The 20,168-nt window shown below is 41.5% G+C and overlaps 1 protein-coding gene across 1 annotated transcript in view; it reads left to right on the top strand.

Moving 5' to 3' along the window:
* The window catches only part of LOC145528649 (uncharacterized), a 199,145-nt gene that overhangs the window by 5,183 nt on the left and 173,794 nt on the right, over positions 1 to 20,168 (top strand). The window contains exons 2-5 of the mRNA XM_081547297.1: positions 126 to 199; positions 2,050 to 2,326; positions 10,212 to 10,383; positions 12,929 to 13,129. Coding sequence (XP_081403423.1) covers positions 126 to 199; positions 2,050 to 2,326; positions 10,212 to 10,383; positions 12,929 to 13,002 — 597 coding nt within the window. The 3' untranslated portion in view covers positions 13,003 to 13,129. The remainder of the gene's footprint in view (positions 1 to 125; positions 200 to 2,049; positions 2,327 to 10,211; positions 10,384 to 12,928; positions 13,130 to 20,168) is intronic.

Genomic DNA, 20,168 nt, shown 5'->3' with positions numbered 1-20,168 from the left:
GCCCTAAATCTAATAATTTTGGATTTGCACTCTTGTTGCATTAAATCTTTTAAACAATTCTTTATAATCTTGTAGTTGTTCATTTAATTTTTTTTTTTTTTTTTTTTTACTCCTGTTGTGGACAGAAACCAGCTTCAGAACAAAAACTTCTCTTTTCTTTCATGCATAGCAAGCAAAAGGAAGCAGCGCTTACCACTCAGTGAGCTGAAATACATGATTATTAACATTTTGACACAGCTGACATTTACTGTATTTAATCCTCCCAATAGCTCTATGAAAAAGGTGCTGTTTCCCTCTTTCATCTTTCAAACTGAGGAAATGCAGAGGCAAGAGACTGCAGTAACCTTCTTAATATCACTCAAGGTAGATCCCTAGCAGGCAGATCTGAAACCTGTACCCAGCACCAGGTTATCTTGCTTCTCAAATTGACTGAGAACTCTCCTCCTCCTCCTCTTGTTCCCCCTTAACCTCAGTGATGTGGGCAGATACATAGGTGTTTTCATAGGTAGCTGATCTTTCTCCTGCCTGATGTCGGTACCATGTACACTTCCTCTTTCTGAATTTAGGCATCACTGATATGCTATGAAAATGTCTTTCTGGGTCAAGAGTTAGAATCAGTCTCAAGGGTTTGTAGTCCTCCATCCATGACTTATGACCAGCATCTACCTCTAGGCTAAGAAATGTAGGTGTTTTTTTGAAATTCGATGCAATACTTTATTTAGCACATGGCACATAATGAGGGCTTAGTAAGTTTTTGTTGGAGGAAGACAGGGTTAATAATTTAAAGATCTAATAGGGGAAGTGGAGGTGTAATTGATAGAGATTGTAGATTTTGTCCTTTAATAATACGAGACTAAATTTCTTTCAAATTTCTGGTCAATGTATAAAGTCATATAAAAGAAAGTCAGGGAGCATTCTTTCTAAACAAGGCAAGCACATTCTTCACTATTTCGTCCTAGGATCATAGAAGAAAACTAGGTTGCATATGTGGATATTGGATTTTCTAAAAACTTGCTACATTTGTGAAACACAAGTATCACTAGAAACAATGAATCCTAGCCAAGACTGCCTCCTTTCTCTGGTCTTGATTATGGTCCATGCTGTATCTGGTCATCAACCTTTCCATTTTAAGTGTCCTAAGAAATTATTTGTCCTTCAGCTTTGATGCAGATGAAAGGGTGCAGTGGCACTTCTCATCCAGTTTTTTTCTGTCAAAAATACCATTTTGACTTTCAGCCTAGGAGCTGAGTACTTAAAAAATCTATTGTATATGATTAAAAAATGTTTAATTGGAGTATAGTTGATTTATAGTATTGTGTTAGTTTCTGATGTACAGCAAAGTGATTCAGTTACATATATATATAAATATTTTTTAGATTATTTTCCATTATTGTTTAGTACAAGATGTTGAATATAGTTCCCTGTGTTATGCAATAAATCCTCATTGTTGGTCTACTTTATATATAGTAGTTTGTGTCTTATTAATCCCATATTCCTAATTTATCCCTCTCCTCCCTTTCCACCTTTGGTAACCATAAACTTGTTTTCTAAGTCTGTGAGTGTGTTTCTGTTTTGAATACAGGTTCATTTGTATTACTGAAATTTTAAATTAAATTATTGTATATAAATATTGATGTTCTCTTTTGGAATAAGTTGCATGGAAGTTACTTTAGTCCAGCTAAAGGTAGAATTCATTTTTTTTCCTCTTAAAGATCATTTTGAAATGCTGCTGCTAAGTCACTTCAGTTGTGTCCGACTCTGTGTGACCCCACAGACGGCAGCTCACCAGGCTCCCCCGTCCCTGTGATTCTCCAGGCAAGAACACTGGAGTGGGTTGCCATTTCCTTCTCCAATGCATGAAAGTGAAAAGTGAAAGTGAAGTCGCTCAGTCGTGTCCGACCCTTAGGGACCCCATGGACTGCAACCTACCAGGCTCCTCCGTCCATGGGATTTTCCAGGCAAGAGTACTGGAGTGCGTTAATTTTGAAATGAGCTTCTGGTTAATAAAATCTGGGTTACACTCCCTCGCACACTTTTCCTCTTTCCTAGCACAAAGCACAGGATAACTGGAGCTACCCAGCCTCTGGATGCGCAGTTTCAGCAGGCGCACGGCGTCCCCCACCCGACTGTGTCCCCTGCCCAACATTCCCTCCGTCTGGTTGTGCTCAGTCCTATCTGCCGCCAGGCGGCGCTTGAGTGCAGCCCGCTCCCGCCATCCGGCAGCAAAGCTCAGCGGCCGACTCTGCTCCTGGCTGATAAGACGTTTCTATGGCAGCCAAGCGCATCAAACTTTGGCCGGCCAATGCACCTGAGGCGCCAGGGCAAGGTCAGGACAACCCGCGGATGGGGCGCGGGGTCGCGGGGGGTGGTGGTTGGGTGCGTATTTTCACTTGGCAGCCTGTGGAGCTGTGGGCCAGACGCATCCAAAAACTTTTTTCCTTTCCTGCGGTTTACTTCTTTCTAATTTTTAGCTGTATCACGCGCTCTTCTTTTGTCTCTCTCTATTAGGTCACCAGCTGCTGAACTGCAGAAAAGAAAAAAGAAAAAAGCGAGGCCCCTGGCAATATTCACCATCCTAGTGTGAAAGCAGGGCTTGGGCCTAAGAGGCCCACCCTTCACTGCAGCTGCCTGAGAAGCTTGCAAAGGGCTCCTTGTGGCCATAAGCATGTTTTTGGTTTGGTTTGGGTTTTCTTGTAGTGTGTGTGTGTGTGTGTGTTTGGGTTTTTTTGTAGTGTGTGTGTGTGTGTGTGTGTGTGTGTTTGGGTTTTCTTGTAGTGTGCGCGTGTGTGTTTGGGTTTTTTTGTAGTGTGTGTGTGGAGGGGTTTTCTTGTAGTGTGTGTGTGTGTGTGTGTGTGTGTGTGTGTGTTTGGGTTTTCTTGTAGTGTGTGTGTGTGGGTTTTCTTGTAGTGTGTGTGTGTGTATTTGGGTTTTCTTGCAGTGTGTGTGTATGTGTGTGTTTGGGTTTTCTTATAGTGTGTGTCTGTGTGTGTGTTTGGGTTTTCTTGTAGTGTGTGTGTGTGTTTGGGTTTTCTTGTAGTGTGTGTGTGTGTTTGGGTTTTCTTGTAGTGTGTGTGTGTTTGGGTTTTCTTGTAGTGTGTGTGTGTTTGGGTTTTTTTGTAGTGTGTGTGTGTGGGTTTTCTTGTGTGTGTGTGTGTATTTGGGTTTTCTTGCAGTGTGTGTGTGTGTGTGTGTGTGTTTGGGTTTTCTTATAGTATGTGTGTGTGTGTGTGGGTTTTCTTGTAGTGTGTGTGTGTGTTTGGGTTTTCTTGTAGTGTGTGTGTGTGTGTTTGGGTTTTCTTGTAGTGTGTGTGTGTGTGTTTGGGTTTTCTTGTAGTGTGTGTGTGTGTGTTTGGGTTTTCTTGTAGTGTGTGTGTGTGTGTTTGGGTTTTCTTGTAGTGTGTGTGTGTGTTTGGGTTTTCTTGTAGTGTGTGTGGGGGGGGTTTTCTTGTAGTGTGTGTGTGTGTTTGGGTTTTCTTGTAGTGTGTGTGTGTGTGTGTGTTTGGGTTTTCTTGTGTGTGTTTGGGTTTTCTTGTAGTGTGTGTGTGTGTGTTTGGGTTTTCTTGCAGTGTGTGTGTGTGTGTGTGTTTGGGTTTTCTTGTAGTGTGTGTGTGTGTGTGTTTGGGTTTTCTTGTAGTGTGTGTGTGTGTGTGTTTGGGTTTTCTTGTGTGTGTTTGGGTTTTCTTGTAGTGTGTGTGTGTGTGTGTTTGGGTTTTCTTGCAGTGTGTGTGTGTGTGTGTGTGTTTGGGTTTTCTTGTGTGTGTGTGTGTGTGTGTGTGTGTTTGTGTACGTGCGCTTGGTCACTCAGTCGTGTCTGACTTTGCCACTCCCTGGACTGTAGCCCACCAGGCTCTTCTGCCCATGAGGTTTCCCAGGCAGTAATACTGGAGTGGGTTGCCATTTCCTTCTCCAGGGGGTCTTCCAGGCCCACGTATCAAACCCTCCAGGCTCCTGCATCTTCTGCATTGCAAGAGGGTTCTTTACTGCTGATCCAAATACACATAACAAATTTTATCATCTTGAACATTTTTATATGTACAGTTTAGTGGCATTAAGTAATCACAATACTGTGCAACCATACCACTATTATTTCCAGAACATTTTCATCACCCTCCAAACTGAAACTTTGTACTAATTTATGATACTGTGATTTATTATAAATGTATATATTTGGATGTCCTCCAGTTTTTGGCTCAAAGCTCCTAAAACCCAAGGAATTTCCTAAGTAAACCTTGAAGCTGTTCTTCTTTGTGTTAATAAGATAGCTTTTGGTTGCACCTAAGTGAGAGGGGAGCTGGTTGCCTGGGGAACTGGGTGATTAGAGGATTGGCACCTTCAGTCTTCCCCTCCCCCACCATATTCAGGTTAGGAACAAAGGGCTGGAATTTGACTCAATCACCAATGGCCAATGATTTAATCCATCATGCCTATAAATGACACTTCTTTAAATACTGGAAAGGACAGGGTTAGGAGAGCTTCTGGCTTGGTGAACACGTGGTGTTATGGGAAGACTAGATGGTTTAGAGAGGGCTTGGAAGCTCTCCACTCTTGCCCGTGCCTTGCCCTGTGCATCTCTTCCATCTGGCTGTTCCTCAGTTACACCTTTTTATAATAAACTGGCCATCTAGTAAGTAGAATGTTTCTCTGAGTTCTGTGAGCTGCTCTAGGAAATTAATTGAACCCAAGGAAGGGGTGGGTCGCTGGAATCTCTGATCTATAACTGGTCAGTCAGAAGCACAGGTGGTAACCTGGACTTGCGACTGGTGTCTGAAGCAGGGGCAGTCTTGAAGGATGGGTCCTTACCAGTGGGATCTGACATCTCCTTGTGTTAATAGATGGTGTCAGAATGAATTGTAGGGCACCCAGCAGGTGCTATGAGATTTGCTTGTTGGTTCACTGGGGAAAGCCTGGACAGGCTGGAATTGGGTGTACGATCTTGCCATTGATCAATAATTCTCAATTCCCCCCGCCCCGCCCCCAACTCGAAGCCTCTGGTAACCTCTACTTTCTGCCTCCATGAATTTGACTATTCTATGTGCCTCATGTGAATGGAGTCATATAATATTTGTTCTTTTGTGACTGGCTTATTTCACTTAGCATAATGTCTTCAAAGAAAAGGAAATGGCAACCCACTCCAGTATTCTTGCCTGGAGAATTCCATAGACAGAGGAGCCTGGCGGGCTACAGTCCATGGGGTCAGAAAGAGTCAGACCCACAAAGAGTCTGAATGACTAACGCTAATGCTAATGTCTTCAGGGTTCATCTAGGCTGTATTGTGTATCAGAAGTTCATTCATTTTTAATGTTGAATAATATTCCATTGTGTGTAGATATCTATCACATTAATGGATCTGTTCATCCGTCTAAGGCATTTGGCATTGTTTTTTTCTTTTGCTATAGTGAAAAATGGCCTTCCCTGATAGCTCAGCTGGTAAAGAATCTGGCTGCAATGCAGAAGACCCCAGTTCGAATCCTGGGTCGGGAAGATCCGCTGGAAAAGGGATAGGCTACCCACTCCAGTATTCTTGGGCTTCCCTTGTGGCTCAGCTGGTAATGAATCCGCTCACAATGCGGGAGACCTGGGTTCAATGCCTGGGTTGGGAAGATCCCCTGGAGGAAAGGAAAGGCTACCCACTCCAATATTCTGGCCTAGAGAATTCCATGGCCTGTATAGTCCATGGGGTCGCAAAGAGTCAGACATGACTGAGTGACTTTCACTTATAGTGAATAATGCTGCTATGAACATTGGTGTACAAGTATCTGCTGAATCCTTGCCTTTAATTATTTTGGGTACATACCTAGAAATGGAATTGTTGGATCATAGCGTAATCCCATGTTTAGCTTTTTGTGGAACTGCCATACTGATTTCCACAGTGATACTGTGGAAAATTCTGAAAGAGAAGGGAATACAAGACAACCTGACCTGCCTCTTGAAAAACCTGTATGCAGGTCAGGAAGCAACAGTTAGAACTGGACATGGAACAACAGACTGGTTCCAAATCATAAAAGGAGTAAGTCAAGGCTGTATATTGTCACCCTGCTTATTTAACTTATATGCAGAGTACATCATGAGAAACGCTGGGCTGGAGAAACACAAGCTGGAATCAAGATTGCCGGGAGAAATATCAATAACCTCAGATATGCAGATGACACCACCCTTATGGCAGAAAGTGAAGAAGAACTAAAGAGCCTCTTGATGAAAGTGGAGAGTGAAAAAGTTGGCTTAAAGCTCAACACTCAGAAAACTAAGATCATGTCATCCGGTCCCATCACTTCATGGCAAATAGGTGGGGAAACAGTGGAAACAGTGTCAGACTTTATTTTTCTGGGCTCCAAAATCACTGCAGATGGTAATTGCAGCCATGAAATTAAAAGACGCTTACTCCTTGGAAGGAAAGTTATGACCAACCTAGACAGCATATTAAAAAGCAGAGACATTACTTTGCCAACAAAGGTCCATCTAGTCAAGGCTATGGTTTTTCCAGTAGTCGTGTATGGATGTGAGAGTTGGACTATAAAGAAAGGTGAGCGCTGAAAAATTGATGCTTTTGAACTGTGGTGTTGGAGAAGACTCTGGAGAGTCCCTTGGACTGCAAGGAGATCCAACCAGTCCATCCTACAGGAGATCAGTCCTGGGTGTTCATTGGAAGGACTGATGTTGAAGCTGAAACTCCAATACTTTGGCCACCTGATACGAAGAGCTGTCTCATTTGAAAAGACCCTGATGCTGGGAAAGATTGAAGGCAGGAGGAGAAGAGGACGACAGAGGATGAGATGGTTGGATGGCATCACCGACTCAATGGACATGGGTTTGGGTGGACTGCGGGAGTTGGTGATGGACAGGGAGTCCTGGCATGCTGCAGTTCGTGGGGTTACAAAGAGTGGGATACGACTGAGTGACTGAACTGAACTGAACTAAACACCATTCTTTTTAATAATACTTTAAGGTATGCTACTCATTTATCTTTTGACGGTAGGATTTGAAGTTTAAGTCAGAAGACATGTCTATTCATGAGGAACTCACTGAGATGTTACAGAAAAGCCTGAATGAATTTTTTGGCCAGCCCAATAGAACTTAGGAAAACAAACCATTTAAATCTAGCACCCGTTTACCTTGAAGGATATTCAAATTTATGTGGCTGTTATTCATTTATTTGCTCAACAGGTAGTTATTGACTTCCTGGAGGGTGGAGGGCAGTGTCCTACCTGCTTTGGGTTGTTGTTCTTTAATGAACCCAGGTGTCTGTCCTTGAGGTGAAGTCCCTCAGAAGTAGAGGGATTTCCTTACTCTTTTTTTATATTGAAGTATAGTTGATTTACAATGTTGTGTTGATTAATGTTGTACAGCAAAATGATTTGGTGTGTATATATATATATACTTACAGAAAGTGCATCTCTTATATCTCCTGCATTGGCATATGGATTCTTTACCACTAACGCCACCTGGGAAGCCCAAGCATATATATTCTTTTTTAAAAAATATTCTTTTTCCATTATGGTTTATCATAGGATATTGTACATAGTTCTTTGTGCTCTATAGTAGAACCTTGTTGATTTTCAATTCTGTATATTATAACATATCTGCAAATGCCAACTTCCCGCTCCATCTCTCCCCCAACCCCTTCCCCCTTGGCAAGCACCAGTCTGTTCTCTATGTCTGTGATTCTGTCTCTGTTTCATAAATAGGCTAATTTGTGTCATATTTTAGATCCCACATATATGTAATATAATATGGTATTTGTCTTTTTCTGACTTATTTCACTTAGTATGATAATCTTTATAGTTATACCCATGTTGCTGCAAATGGCATTATTTCATTATTTTTTATGGCTGAGTAGTATCCATTATGAAGAAGGCAATGGCACCCCACTCCAGTACTCGTGCCTGGAAAATCCCATGGATGGAGGAGCCTGGTAGGCTGCAGTCCATGGGGTCCCTAAGAGTCGGACACGACTGAATGACTTCACTTTCACTTTTCACTTTCATGCACTGGAGAAAGAAATGGCAACCCACTCCAGTGCTCTTGCCTGGAGAATCCCAGGGACGGGGGAGCCTGGTGGGCTGCCGTCTGTGGGGTCACACAGAGTCGGACACAACTGAAGCGACTTAGCAGCAGCAGCAGCAGCAGCAGTATCCATTATATATATGTATCACATATTCTTTATCCATTCATCTGTCAAGGAACATTTAGTTTGTTTCCATGTCTTGGCTATTGTGAATAATGCTGCATGTGTCTGTTTTGAACTATACTTTTGTCCAGATATATGCCTAGGAGTGGGATTGCTGGATCATATGGTAATTCTATTTTTAGTTTTCTGAGAAACCTTCATACTGTTTTCCATAGTGGCTATACCAACTTACATCCCCAATTACAGTGTAGGAGGGTTCCCTTTTCTCCACATCCTCTCCAGCATTTATTATTCATAGACTTTTAAGTGATGGCCATTCTGACCAGTGTGAGGTGTTACCTCATTGTCTTTTTGATTTGCATTTGTCTAGTAATTAGCGGTATTGAGCATTTTTTCATGTGCCTATTGGCCTTCTTATTTCTTCTTTGGAGAAATGTCTGTTTAGGTCTTCTGCTCAGTTTTCCATTGCTCTGTTTGGTTTTGGGGACTCATTTGCTCTTGATTACAATACAGCACTTTGTTAAAGGGTCCAAGGGACACTCTAGTGTTGGAAGAATGTTCTTGACCTTCACCTCCACCTTGGGCAGGTGGATCCAATTAATTCCATGAAGCAACTTCAGGCCAATCTGTTTCTAATATTATTGGTTTAAAAACCAGTCCTTGTTTGTTTACATCTGTCTTTGCCTTCAGAACGTTCTGTATCTTCCATACAAATAATGGGATATACGTGTGCTTAAGATCTCTCTCACATGTATCACAGATAGGAGATAGTCCTCAATTCTTCAAAACCATGGGACAGAGAGCATGTTTAGAATATTGATATATATTTTAATTAAATACAGAGTTTAGTAACAGGAGGCTGAGACTCTTGACCTTATACTTTCTAGCCCTGATGGTGCCTCTCAGAGTCAGGGGACATTTGACTCAGGCCAGCCCTGTCCATCTCCAGGGGCAGTGGACTTTGAGCTTAGGGGTTGAGAAGGAGGCACTGAAGAAGGTGTGACTCAAAGGCTGCTCCCCAGTATGCAGGAAGGTGTATGGATCCAGCTGTGCTTAGTTGAATTGTTTCCTATCGGTCCTACTACATGTAGCTTTCTTTTCTCTTACTAATTGCTTGGAAGTGGTGCAAGTGAGAGCTTCCAAATCTGCTCTGGGCTCTTGGTAATAAAAGCCCTGAGACTTTAACTCAGAGGTTAAAGTCTGAGGTTGTGAGTTTTATATCTCATTGCTTTAGATCATCAATTGCCAACCTGACAAATGGTGGGATCACGTGGGGAGGTTTTAAGCCATACCAGTGCTCAGGCTAGTGCTTGACTCCCAAAGGTTTCCATGTAAATAGTCTGTCTGGGCCTCAAACACCCCAGGAGATTCTAATATGCAGCCAGAGTTGAGAATCACTGCTTTGGAAAGATTTCAAGGGCTGATTTCATCAATTCTCCCATGTTTTGGAGCCCTATACATTCCTATCTGTAAAATTGGATCCTTTCTTCCACCTCTTTAAAAAGCGTATGTATATATGCATGCATGCTAAGTCACTTATGTTGTGTCTGACTCTTTGTGACCCTATGGACCATAGCCTACTAGGCTTCTCTGTCCATGGGATTCCTTAGGCAAGAATACTGGAGGGGGTTGCCATGCCCTCCTCCAGGGGATCTTCCCGACTCAGGGATAAAACCCACTTCTCTTATGTCTCCTGCATTAGCAAGCAGGTTCCTTACCACTAGTGCCACCTGGGAAGCCCTTAAATACATACATACATACATATACATATATATATATGTATATGTATGTATATATATGTGCTTTAAATCCCCACACACACACTCACACATACAGCAATCAACCTCTTTCAGTTCTGTTTTCTTTATGGAAGCTAATTTATAGCTCTAGTCTTTTTCCCTCTAGGAGCTCCCTGAAATTTCTTCCTTGCGGCTGAGCTGTAATATTTTCAGTTGGTGTTGGTCCTGAAGGCACATGAAATTATTTAGTGGTTTTCTGACTTTCCTTTCTGATTTACGCTCTGAGATTAACTTGCTTGTCTTCATAGAGGCAATGACATCACTTGTTTTTATTTCTATTTTTGAAGGTGAAGATATTTGCTCCTAATGCTGAGCAGATGCACATCATTAATCACTTGAAAGAGAGCCCAGCAGAAGAGAGGAGAAATGTGCTGGAGGAAAGTGCCAAGGGGGCCAATGAGGATGCACTGGACTTGGCAGACCTGAAGTTCAGTGAGCTCGGTGCTGTCGGCGTGCCTGGTGAGTGAGCTGAAAGCTGTGAGGCCAACTGTTCATTTTAATTAATGCTCACTGACTTCCAAACCCTCTTCTTGAAACAGTGGTGCAGACTCAGCTACCATTTTGAACCCCTGTTCCAGGCTCTGAGTCTGTGGCACATGAGACACACTTGGAGAGTTTTTAAAACCTCCCAATGCCCAGCTTGAGCTTCACTGGTGGCTCAGATGGTAAAGAATCTGCCTGCATTGCAGGAGACCCCAGTTCAATCCCTGGGTCGGGAAGATCTCCTGGAGAAGGGAATGGTTACCCATTCCAGTATTCTTGCCTGGAGAATTCCATGGACAGAGGAGCCTGGTGACCTTGGGGTCGCAAAGAGTTGGACACAGCTGAGCAACTAACACACACACACACACACACACACACACACACACACACACACACACACACACACACAATGCCCGGGTCACACCTGAAATCAGTTACATTGGACTCTGAGGGTAGAAACAGAATTTAGTGGTTTTTTTGATGTTCCCCAGATGATTCTCCTGTGCAACCAAGTTTGAGAACCAAGTGCTCTACTAGATTGTACCTGGAATCCCCTGATGGGCTTTAAAACCACTGATGCCCATGTCCTTATGGCCTGGATATTGGAATTAAGATTCCCAGATGATTTTCATATGCAGACAAGTTTGGGAACCCTCAACCTAGACCAGTGTGTCTCTAACTTCAAAGAGTATATGAGTCACCCAGAGATGTTTCACTGCAGGTTCTGATTTGGCTCCTAGGTGACAGGTGGCATTTAGAATACAGTCCTCATTCTGGTTTAGGAAATCACAGCAGAGGACTGCCTGTTTCTGGGCCTTTTCTGTGCAGGAATCACCTTCACATAGGTGACTCTATCTTTTTAAATATTTATTTACAAGTACAACTGTCTTAGATGTTTTTGATTTCTTTTCATCTAGTTCCCTTCAGAAGGAGCTATATATTGTATATTTATTTTGCAAACTAAAATCAGTTTTAAGATTATTTTAAATGTTCACAATATTCTGATATATTGGGAGGCAATTTGGAAATGTCCCACAGTGAGAAATCTTGTTTTCTCACTTGTTTTATTAATACAATAATACACTTGTTTTATTAATAGATTAGGAGTGTGTTGCTCCTAATCCTAATATGTGGATACTTCTATTGGGTTGGCCAAAAAGCTCATTCTGGTTTTTCCATAAGATGTTACAGGAAAACGCAAACAAACTCTTTGGTCAACCCAATACATCTCTATCTAAATAGGTAGATTACTGCTCCTTTACATATACAGTATTCCGGATATCTATTGCTGTGTAACAAGCACCACCAAACCTTAGTGGCTTAAACAATAATCTATTATCTCTCCTATATCTGAAGGTTGACTGGGCTCAGCTGGATTTGCTTAAGGTCTCTCATGCAGTTCAGTCAGAGTGGCTGGGGCTGCAAACCTCTGAAGGTTTCCCTGGGCTGGGAAACACTGCAATGGAGTTGTCACCCCCAAGTCTGGTGCCTGAGCTGAGACTGGCTGGAACAGTTGAGGGCTGGCTGTGCAGCCACGTGGCCCTTCCCGGTGGGAGTCTTGGGCTTCCTTAGAACCCATAGACCTCAGGTGCTCTAGTTGTTCATATGAGAGCTAGCATTGTTCAGAGCAAGGATTCCAAGAAAACCAGGCTTCCCTCTTATGATTTAGCCAAGAAGTTCCTTAGCATCACTTCTGCTACATTCTGTGGATCAACAGTGAGACCCGATTCAAGGCAAGGAATAAAAGGGCATGAGTATTGGAAGGCATGGGTACTGGGACACCATCTTTGGAGACTTGCTATATATTATATATACAAAGTTTATCATGTAAACAAATTTAAATATCTACTTACAAAACACCACGGAGAGTGAGGGAAATTGATTATATTTGAGTTGCTGGTGTTTTGAGAATTTACTCTTTTCTTCCATTACGAATAGGTTTGCCCTAAGACAACTTTAGAAAGATTATTGCCCATCAGATGCTAAAATTAGTGTCTTCACATCTAACACAGTATTACTTTCAAAATCAATAAAAAATTACTGCTATTAAAAACTTTTATTCTAGCATATAAAAAAGAGATTTTTGTCTTTAAGAGAAATAAAATTATCTCAAAAACTGTATACTTCTACTTTGTACCAAACTTGAAATATTTAGCAAAAATTAGCCTGTGACAGAATCTCATACTGTTGATGTAGAATATTTGTTATCTTTATTATTATTAGCTTAATATAAACCCTTTATGTGTGTCTCTGAAGCCATAATGATTAGGTCTGTGTTCTAGCATTTGGCACCAATTTTTACAAAAACATCTCTGAGTCACTTTGACAAATATAGATTGCTATCCTGACTTTAATGAATTAAAGTCTTATCAACTCCACAAGACTCTAAAGGAATGGTATTTTTCCATCTGATTCACATGTTATTGCTCTTACATGCCTAAATTCTTTGCTTAAGATTTAATTGTTCATAGGTTTGTTTTGTCAGCTGCCTCAACTAATCCCGGATCCCCTGTCTTTGCAGGCAGTTTTGGGGTGGCCCAGAACTGCACTGTCAACACTTCTGTGAAGGACACTTCACGCCTTCCACTGTGCTGAGAAGCCCACAGGCTGGTGCTGCATTGCCCTGTGCTGGCAGCTGAAACCGTCCTGCTTGTGAAGTCACAGTGGGTCAGGATAATACTGGGGATGGAGGGGAAGAAAAGGATGAAGAGCTTCCTGTCGGGTAAGCACTTTCCTATTTCCCTTCCTCCGGATGAATATAAATGTAGCTGCTTTTCTGATAGCTTAATGAATTATCTTTCGTTGCTGGTCTGCGGTATTTGGTGATTGGCATTAATGTGGAGGTGGACATGGCAAGGGACTGTAGTTTAAAGTGATAAGACCAGGTGGCGTTGAATCACGGAGAAGATGTATTCTTACAAAATACTCTGGCTTAGTCTATAAGAAGAAAATTTCAGTATAGCAATTCTCTTGTATGATATCATTCAGCTGCGTGGCTCCAGTTGCACTTACTTGAATTGTTTCCTATTGGTCCTAGTACATAAAGCCTTCCTTTCTCTTATTTACTGGCTAGTTGGTTGAAGCCTCACGTTGGAACGGATTCCTTATGTGCACAGTGCCTGTGAGCTTTTGTTCTGAATATTGCTGTGTTTGAGAGGCCAGTGCGAGCTATAATTTTAACTCTCTTCACAGCCATGCTGTCAGGTGCCTAAGAAACATTTTCTCCCAGTTGGTTAGATCTCCTCTTCTGATAGGTTTGCTGATGCAGACCCAGCAGAAGCCTGGATGCAGACACAGCTGCTGGGATGTGAGAGGATCCTTCAGGATCCAGCCAACAAAATGGCTCAGATGTGTGCCTAGGTGGCATGGCCCCTCGCATGAAAACTGTGATGGAATAGGACAAATGAGGGGACTGTTTTATCATGTGTTTGAACAGTGATACCTCTCTAGTATTTAGAAGAACTTCTTCAAGGAGAAATGTTGCATCACACGCTTTATTGATTGATTATAGGCACTTTCAATGTGATCTTGACTCAAAAGATGAAATAGCTGTCATTGAATTATCCAGCTATCCATGGTTTTTTGACAAGCACGTGGTCATTTTTATTTTTGATTTGTTTAAGTCGGAAGCAGTGTTTTCATGCCATGTTTTATGAGGATGGGCATCGGACTGGCCCAAAGGCTTGATTCTGAACCTCCAGGTTGGCGTCTAGGAACTTGGCACTTGACCCACTCCCTAACTGATAAAGATGATTCACTTTGCCTAGAATGTGCAAACAATGTGATTATGCCGAACATCTGCTTTCCTTCTTGGAGTTTGGAATTGTGATTGTTATTGGGCAGAGGATACCTTCATGACCAGCTGCTTATCAGAACCTTGGGTGGTAAGTCCCTTCCCAGGGAAGACCTGTGAAACACACTTTACTGACCTCTTCTCTGCTGGAGAAAGAGGCACATTCACACAGCTCCTCACTGGAAAGAAGGAAACTTGAAATCCTCTGCAGGGGATTCTCCAGACTCTGCCTGTGTCTTTCTCTCTTGTCGATCTTATCATGTATCCTTTCATGACAGTAAACCTTAGCCATGAGCACAGCCTTATGCAGAGCCCCATGAGTTCTTTTGGTGCGCACTTGAACGTGTGCATGGTCTTCAAGTGAAAGTGTTAGTCGCTCAGTTGTGTCCGACTCTTTGTGAACCTGTGGACTGTAGCCCGGCAGGCTGCTCTGTCCATGGAGTTCTCCAGGCAAGAATAGTGGAGTGGGTTGCCAGTCCCTTCTCCAGGAGATCTTTCCTACTCAGGGATCAAACCAGGATCTCCCACATTCCAGGCAGATTCTTTACCATCTGAGTCACCTGGGAAACCCATGTATGATCTTCAGGATCCCCAAGTATATACCAGCCCTCGAGCTCCCCAGAGCTGGCAAAGCTGTGTCTGGTGACCGAGGTACCTTGGTTCAAGATCATGGACCTGTGCTGAGGATGCAGACATACAGAGAAGGAGCTAGAATATAAACCTCTCTCTGTGAGTTGGAGCCTTTGTCCCAGTCTCATGGTGGGTTTTCTCTCTGGCTGTCTGGCCTGTCACACTAACAGTGGGCTAAAGGAGACAAGGGGGAGGAAACAAGCATTTGCCATGGTGCTTAGACATCAGATCAGAGCTGCCCAAGCCCTGGCTTAGGCTTTCTCAAGATGGAAGAGCTCACAGGGCTGTCCCTGCTCCCCAGCCTCATGGAAGGAAGAGACATGGGCTCACCTTTAACTCTCTCGGTCCATCCAAAGTCTCCACTAGCACTATGTCTCTAAAATGCCCTAGCTTTTTAAAATGAATCAGCTAGAAAAGAATGTGGGGAGCCAGTCTCCCTCCTCTATTTTTTTGGTATGTGGTAAGGTGAGGGTGGAAGGTGTACAGGGCTGTCAGTGAAGAGGACCCTTAAGTTCTCTCTGTAGACCCATGTTCCCTGATATTTTCTCCTGCCTTCAGCTAACTCAGTGGGTATAACAGCCAGTATCAAGGTCACCTTGAGTGCTATTGTCCCGCTCAGGGGAGATTGTCTTCACCAACTCCTGCTGTTGGTCTGAAGCAACCTTCAGGGGTGTTAAAAGATTGACTGAGTCATATTAAAATTCTTAAAAGGGTTTAGTGAAGTGAAAGTCACTCAGTCATGTCTGACTCTTTGTGATCCTATGGAATATACAGTCCGTGGAATTCCTCCGGCCAGAATATTAGAAGGGGTAGCCTTTCCCTTCTCCAGGGGATCTTCCCAACCCAGGGATCAAATTCAGGTCTCCTGCATTGCAGGCGGATTCTTTACCAACTGAGCCACAAGGGAAGCCCCAAAATACTGGAGTGAATAGCCTATCTCTTCTCAGTGGATCTTCCTGACCCAGGAATTGAACCAGGGTCTCCTGCATTGCAGGCGTATTCTTTACCAACTGAGCTATCAGGGAAGCCCTTAAAAGGGTTTAGTTAAGCAAAAATTGATTTGAATCATGTTGCTCCCAATCTAATAGGTAGAAAGGGGTTATAAGGAGCTGTGCAAAATGAAAGACTTTTCTAGACAGAAGGGAGTGGGAAGAGGGAAGTTACACTGGGTGCAAAAAAAACCCGAATTGGTTATTGCAAGTTTACTTTGCTTAGAGGATGGCAGAGGTCTATCAAGCAGATTACCTAACTGATAATCTGATCAGAGATTCCTGATTCACTGGTTCAAGATTCTATATCTGGAAGAGCCAAAAATGTAATTCAGTTAAACCTCGATTTGGTGGATATGGGCTTAGCATAAACAACTCCATTTGGGGTACATTGTCTTGGTTTTTTTTTTTAATTGTTTTTAATTGGAAGATAATTGCTTTACAACATTGCCTTGTTTTCTGACGTACAATAATGTGAATCAGCAATAAGTATACATGTCTCCCTGGGGCTTCCCAGGTGGCTCAGTGGTGAAGAATCTGCCTGCAATGGGGGAGACATGGGTTTGATCCCTGAGTCCAGAAGATCCCCCGGAAGAGGAAATGGCAACCCACTCCAGTGTTCTTCCCTGGGAAATCCTATGGACGGAGGAGCCTGTCGGGTTACAGTCCATGAGGTCTCAGTCAGACACAATTGAGCACGCATGCATACAAGTATCCACTCCCTCCTGAACCTCCCTCTGACCCACCCACCCCACCCCTCGAGGTTGTCACAGAGCGCTGGATTGAGCTCCCTGTGTTATACAGCAATTTCTCACTAGCTATCTGCTTTACATATGGTGATGTCTGTTTCAATGCTACTCTTGCAATTCGTCTCAGCCTCTCCTTCCCTCACTGTGTCCACAAGTCTGTTCTCTATGTCTGCGTCTCTATTCCTGCCCTGCAAATACGTTCATCAGTACCATTACCCTAGAATCCATATATATGCATTAGTATACGATATTTATTTTTCTCTTTCTGACTTTCACTCTGTATAATAGGCTCTGGGTTCATCCACCTCATTAGAACTGAGTCAAATGTGTTCCCTTTCGTGGGTGAATACTATTCCATTATACATATGTACCACAACTTCTTATCCCTTCATCTGTTGATGAATATCTAGGTTGTTTCTATGTCCTGAAAAGTGAAAGTGAAGTGAAAGTGAAGGTCGCTCGGTCATGTCCAACTCTTTGCGACCCCATGGACTATACAGTCCATGAAATTGTCCAGGCCAGAATACTGTAGTGGGTAGCCTTTCTCTCCTCCAGGGGATCTTCCCAATCCGGGATCGAACCCAGGTCTCCCGCATCGCAGGCGGATTCTTTACCAGCTGAGCCACAAGGGAAGTCTCCTAGCTATTGTAAATAGTGCTGCAATGGACATTGGAGTACTTGTGTCTTTTTCAATTATTTTTTCCCAGGTCTCCTGCATCGCAGGCAAATTCTTTACTAGCTGAGCCACAAGGGAAGTCTCCTAGCTATTGTAAATAGTGCTGCAATGAACATTGGAGTACTTGTGTCTTTTTCAATTATTGTTTCCTCACAGTGTATGCGCGGTAGTGGGATTGCTGGGTCATATGGTAGTTTTATTCCCAGTTTTTAAAGGAATTTCCATACTGTTCTCCATAATGACTGTATCAATTTGCATTTCCACCAACATCACAGTTCAAAAGCATTAATTCTTTGGCCCTCAGCTTTCTTTATGGTCCAACTCTCACATCCATACATGACTACTGGAAAAACCATAGCTTTGACTGTATGGACATTTGCCGGTAAAGTAATGTCTCTGCTTTTTAATATGCTGTCTAGGTTGGTCATAGCTTTTCTTCCAAGAAGCAAGCATCTTTTAATTTCATGGCTGCAGTCACCATCTGCAGTGATTTTGGAGCCCAAGAAAATAAAGTCTGTCACTGTTGCTATTGTTCCCCACCTATTTGCCATGAAGTGATGGACCAAAGGGCATGATCTTAGTTTTTTGAATGCTGAATCCATGTAATACAGAGCCAGTGATAAGAAAATTCTACATTTATAAGTACTGTTTTTATTATATCCTATAAATTTTGATATGTGGCATTTTTGTTATTGGTTAGTTCTAAATATTTTATAATTTTCTCTATAACTTTTATGATTTGAGTGATTTAGAGGAATTGTTTATTTCTAAATGTTTCAGGCTTTTCTGATTGTATTTTTACATTGATTTTTTTCAACTTAAAAAGGTTTTTTAAAAATTTTAATAATTTTTTTTATTGGGATGTAGTTGATTTACAATGTTATATTAGTTTCAGCAAAGTGAATCAGTTTTACGTATGCATATGTCCACTCTTTTTTGCTTCTTTTCCCATATAGGCCTTTACAGAGTATTGAGTGGAGTTCCCTGGACTATATATTAGGTCCTTATTAGTTGTCTGTTTTATATATGGGCTTCCCCCATGGCTCAGACAGTATAAGGATCTGCCTGCAATGTAGGAGGCACTGGTTCCATCCCTGGGTCAGAAGGTTCCTTGGAGAAGGAAATGGCAACCCACTCCAGTATTCTTGCCTGGGAAATCCCATGGACATAGGAGCCTGGTGGACTACAGTCCATGGGGTCACAAAGAGTTGAATACGTAGTGTGTATGTGTCAATATCAATCTCCTGATTTATTATATTGATTTTTAACTTGATTGCATTTTGATTAGAGAAAATGACCTGGATGATCCAGGGCTTTCAAAAGTTGAGACTTGCTTTATGCCCAAGTATGTGGTCCATTTTTATAAATGCTCTGTGAGGTGTTTATAAGATTGTGAACTCTCTAGTTGTTGAGTGCAGAACTCTGTATATGTCCATTAGATAAAACGTGTTGAATGTGTTTAAATCTTTTATAGTCTGTTTATTTTTGGTTTCTTTGAAATATAAACTTCACACATGGGAGAAATGTTAAAATTCTTTCAGTATAATATTGGATTTATCTATTTCTCTTTGCAGTTTAGTAGTATTTAGATGCATAAGTTTAGAATTATTTTAGTTTTATAATGGCTTCAATTTATCATTAGTATCTTTTTTCTAGTAAAGCTTTTTTTGCTTGATTCTTTTTTAATATTAAAATTTTTTATTCTAGCTTTCTTTTGTTAATATTCTATCTACATTTCCCTCATCTTTTTTTACTTTCAGCTTTTCTTTATCTTTATGTGTCTTGAATAAAGTACATAACTGGATTTTTAAAATGCCTTCTAGTAATACCAAAAGTAAGAACAAAAATTATTTTTAAAAATGGCAAAAAAATACTTGATCAAAACTTAAAAGTTCTGCTCTTCAAAAGTCACTGTTAAAAATACAGTAAGACATGCCACAGATTGGTAGATAATATTTGTAAAACATGTATTTATTAAAGAATTATGGTCAGAATAGAAAATGAAGTCTTAAAACTCAATAAGAAGACAACCTAATTAAAATAATAGGCAAAAATGGGCAAGAATTAGTCATCAGGAAAATGCAGATTAAAACCACAATGAGATATAATTACATACTCACTAGAATGGCTAAAATGAGAAAGACTGATAATTCCAAAGTTTGGTGAAAATAAGGAGAAACAGAAACCATCATACGTTGCTGACAGAAATGTAATGTGATAAAGCTACTTTGGAAAACAGTTTTTAATAAAGATAAATATGTGCTTACCAATGATCCAGCACTCCTGCTCCTAGGAATCCACCCAAGAGGAATGGAAAAATATGTCCCCAAAAAGACGTGTTTGTGAATGTTCATAGAAGCATTATTCATAACAGCCCCAAAGCAGAAACTATCTAACTTCTCTTTAACCAATGAATGGGTAAACATATGTGGTATATCCATACGATGGGGTGCTACTCAACAATGAAAGGGAATAAAGTACTTATACATATGTGGAAAAAATCTTAAAACTCTTATGCTAAGTGAAAGACTATATAAGACTACATAAGACTATATATTGTATGGTTCCATTTATATGAAATGTTGGAAAAAGACAAAACCGTAGAGATAGAAAGCAGATCATTGGCTGCTGAGGACTGGAGATGGGAGTAAGAATTGATTGCAAGCAGGCCTAAGGGGTGTTTGGAAGTGGTAGTTTTCCAAAACTGAATGGCAGTGATATTTGCGCGACTCTATGCATTTACTAAAACTCATAAAATGTTAAATGGATGAATTGTGACACATAAAGTAGTTGTTAATAAAACAAACATTTAAAAGAATGTGTTCATGGTTGTTGCATTTTTTTTAACTGGAGCATTTAGTCCATTTACTCTTTTTGTAATTATAGATATATTTGGATTTTTTTCCTGCCGTTTATATTGTGCT

Source organism: Giraffa tippelskirchi, chromosome 12 (genome assembly GCF_054371585.1).
Source record: "Giraffa tippelskirchi isolate mGirTip1 chromosome 12, T2T-mGirTip1v1.2.pri, whole genome shotgun sequence".
Taxonomy (NCBI): Eukaryota; Metazoa; Chordata; class Mammalia; order Artiodactyla; family Giraffidae; genus Giraffa; species Giraffa tippelskirchi.
This window is presented reverse-complemented; position numbering and strand designations above follow the sequence as displayed.